Source organism: Mesoplodon bidens, assembly GCF_964165515.1.
Source record: "Mesoplodon bidens genome assembly, chromosome: 4".
Lineage (NCBI taxonomy): Eukaryota > Metazoa > Chordata > Mammalia > Artiodactyla > Ziphiidae > Mesoplodon > Mesoplodon bidens.
Genome location: NC_138160.1, coordinates 108,017,695 through 108,019,806, shown reverse-complemented (window position 1 = coordinate 108,019,806; position 2,112 = coordinate 108,017,695). Strand labels below are relative to the sequence as shown.

General features: G+C 43.8%; 1 protein-coding gene across 1 annotated transcript; it reads right to left on the bottom strand.

Annotated features, from left to right (window-relative positions):
* Positions 1 to 216: 216 nt before the first annotated feature.
* Positions 217 to 462, bottom strand: CTXN3 (cortexin 3; the record flags this gene model as incomplete). Its single annotated transcript, XM_081232901.1, has 1 exon — positions 217 to 462. One exon carries the CDS (start codon positions 460 to 462, stop codon positions 217 to 219), a length of 246 nt encoding a protein of 81 aa, XP_081089027.1.
* Positions 463 to 2,112: the final 1,650 nt, after the last annotated feature.

Below are 2,112 nucleotides of genomic sequence, written 5' to 3'. Positions count from 1 at the left end.
TCATTGAGTAAATATTGAAATTTAAACCTTCCTATTTTGGGTGAGGAATGTAAACCTCCAATTCCAAATCCTCAAAAGTTCACTGAATAAATGGATTGTGGTTCTAGAGCCAGATATGGATAAAATTTGAGTTGCTGAGAACGTTGACTAAAGAGAATCCTGCGCCAAGACATGAAGCATTTCTCCTCCTCAGGATGGGTTCCTGCTCCTGTCCTGTTAAGCAAGGGCATGGTCAAACTGACCTTTCTCCAGGCCTTCAAGTCCGTCAGCCCAGGTCGAGGTTGGCATGCTCCGATACGGGTCCAGAAGAATCCGGAAGCACCTGACTATGAGGATGCCCAAGAAAATAAACAACAAAATCACAAAAACAAATGTGGTTTTCTGCTCCAGAGACATGCTAGAATCTGATGACACGTTCTCAAGGGGCACTAGGGGTGAAGGGACAGGATGTCCTCCATCCATCGTCCAGGGAAGCTGGAGCACAGGGTCTCCCAGGTTCCTTCTCTTCCATCATCAGCCTGCTGAGATCATGGTGGCTGCACCTTGAAGAAGCTGCAGAATAAAGAAAGGGAAGGAGAAAGAGTAAACACCAACAGGCAACTTTATTTCTAGGCTCACCATCATATTTTTCAGAGAAAAGAAGGAATCTCTAAACTTTCTCCAAGGGCTGGGCCAAAAGAAAGCCATGTAGTGATAGAAGAATAGATGCCTAGGCAGTGCCTACCATGTTCCCTCTTGTCTTTTCATATCCTATTCAGGACCCCTCCCTTTGGTCCCTGCCATCCCCACTGGCTTACTAAAACCCCATTCTCTGTCCATTTTCCCTCCAGCCCAAATGAAGCCAGAGCCCTTTTCTTTGTCTGTTCTCAACACAGCTGAGACAGGTATGCATTTTCAGGAAGTTCTTTATGAAAACACCACCTAATCCAAATGGGAAATAGAAGAAAAATGAGGACTATTAACTCTGTACATATACAACATAAAGATTGCCAGGTCTGTGAAGTTCAATGAAAACAGTGGAGAACTGGGCACAGAACCTTGTGAGCCTGTGTTAATGACTCCCTAGCCATAAGCTGGCTGACTAGTAGAGCAATACCTGTTCAGTCCCTCTCTTCCCACCACTGGTCTCCACTCAATGAGCGCCGTCGGGACTCCCTGGACCAGTCTTCTCCAGCCTCGGCCTTAGTACAAGGCAAAGTATCAAGTCTTCTTCTCCTAGCTCAACATCTTATAATTCCTAGGCTTATCCCATAACTCAGGTTTTAGAACGGGTACACGATTCATTTGGGGGCTGCACTGAGGGGCAACCATTCCAAGAAGATCCAGTAAATAACCTAGTCATCTCAATTCAAATTATCAGCCACATCTCCCTATAAATGAGTCTGGGGTCTCACTTCTTCACAGGGAAGCCATGACTAGAATGATTTAAAACTCAGTTTTAATTTGCAATTTTACCACCTTATGCTGATTCAAAGGCAGATGCAAGGATACGGTTAACCCTCTTTGCAGCCTAATCACGTGTTTTGAGAGGCCTGCTAAAATATAAATATATACTCTTATTCTCTGACCCTTTCACCACCAACCCCTTTTAGATATACCAAATTGAGGAGAAAATAGAGATGAAAGCATTTTGAGAACTCTACAAATCTTTATAAACTGTAAGCCTCTCCCTTCCCAGCATATTGTGGGGTGCCCAAGTTCCTATTAAAATAACGTCATTTGGTCAAATCATCAAAGGTCTCTATTAAATTGCAGTATTTTACCAAGGAAAGTGACACATTAACACATTATAGGATTTGTCATTGAATACTGTTCCTATTTGAAGGAGGGAGAAATGTGGTAGATAGAAAGGAAATTGAAGGAATATCTTGCCGGGAATGAGGGGCTGCTAGAAAGGACTTGTGGGAAGCAGACATGGGTACTATGAGCAGATCATCCAGCAGGAGAGTCCTGGGGAAGGATGAAGGAGACTGGGTAGAGATGAGAAGAGCAGGAGATGGCTATAAAGGGAGATGGAGATCCAGAGATCCAGAGAGAAATGCCAACTGTTTCACAGTTTTGCCTGGGACTGATCGAAATCCCTAGAAAAGCCTGCTTGATTTTAAACCTGCA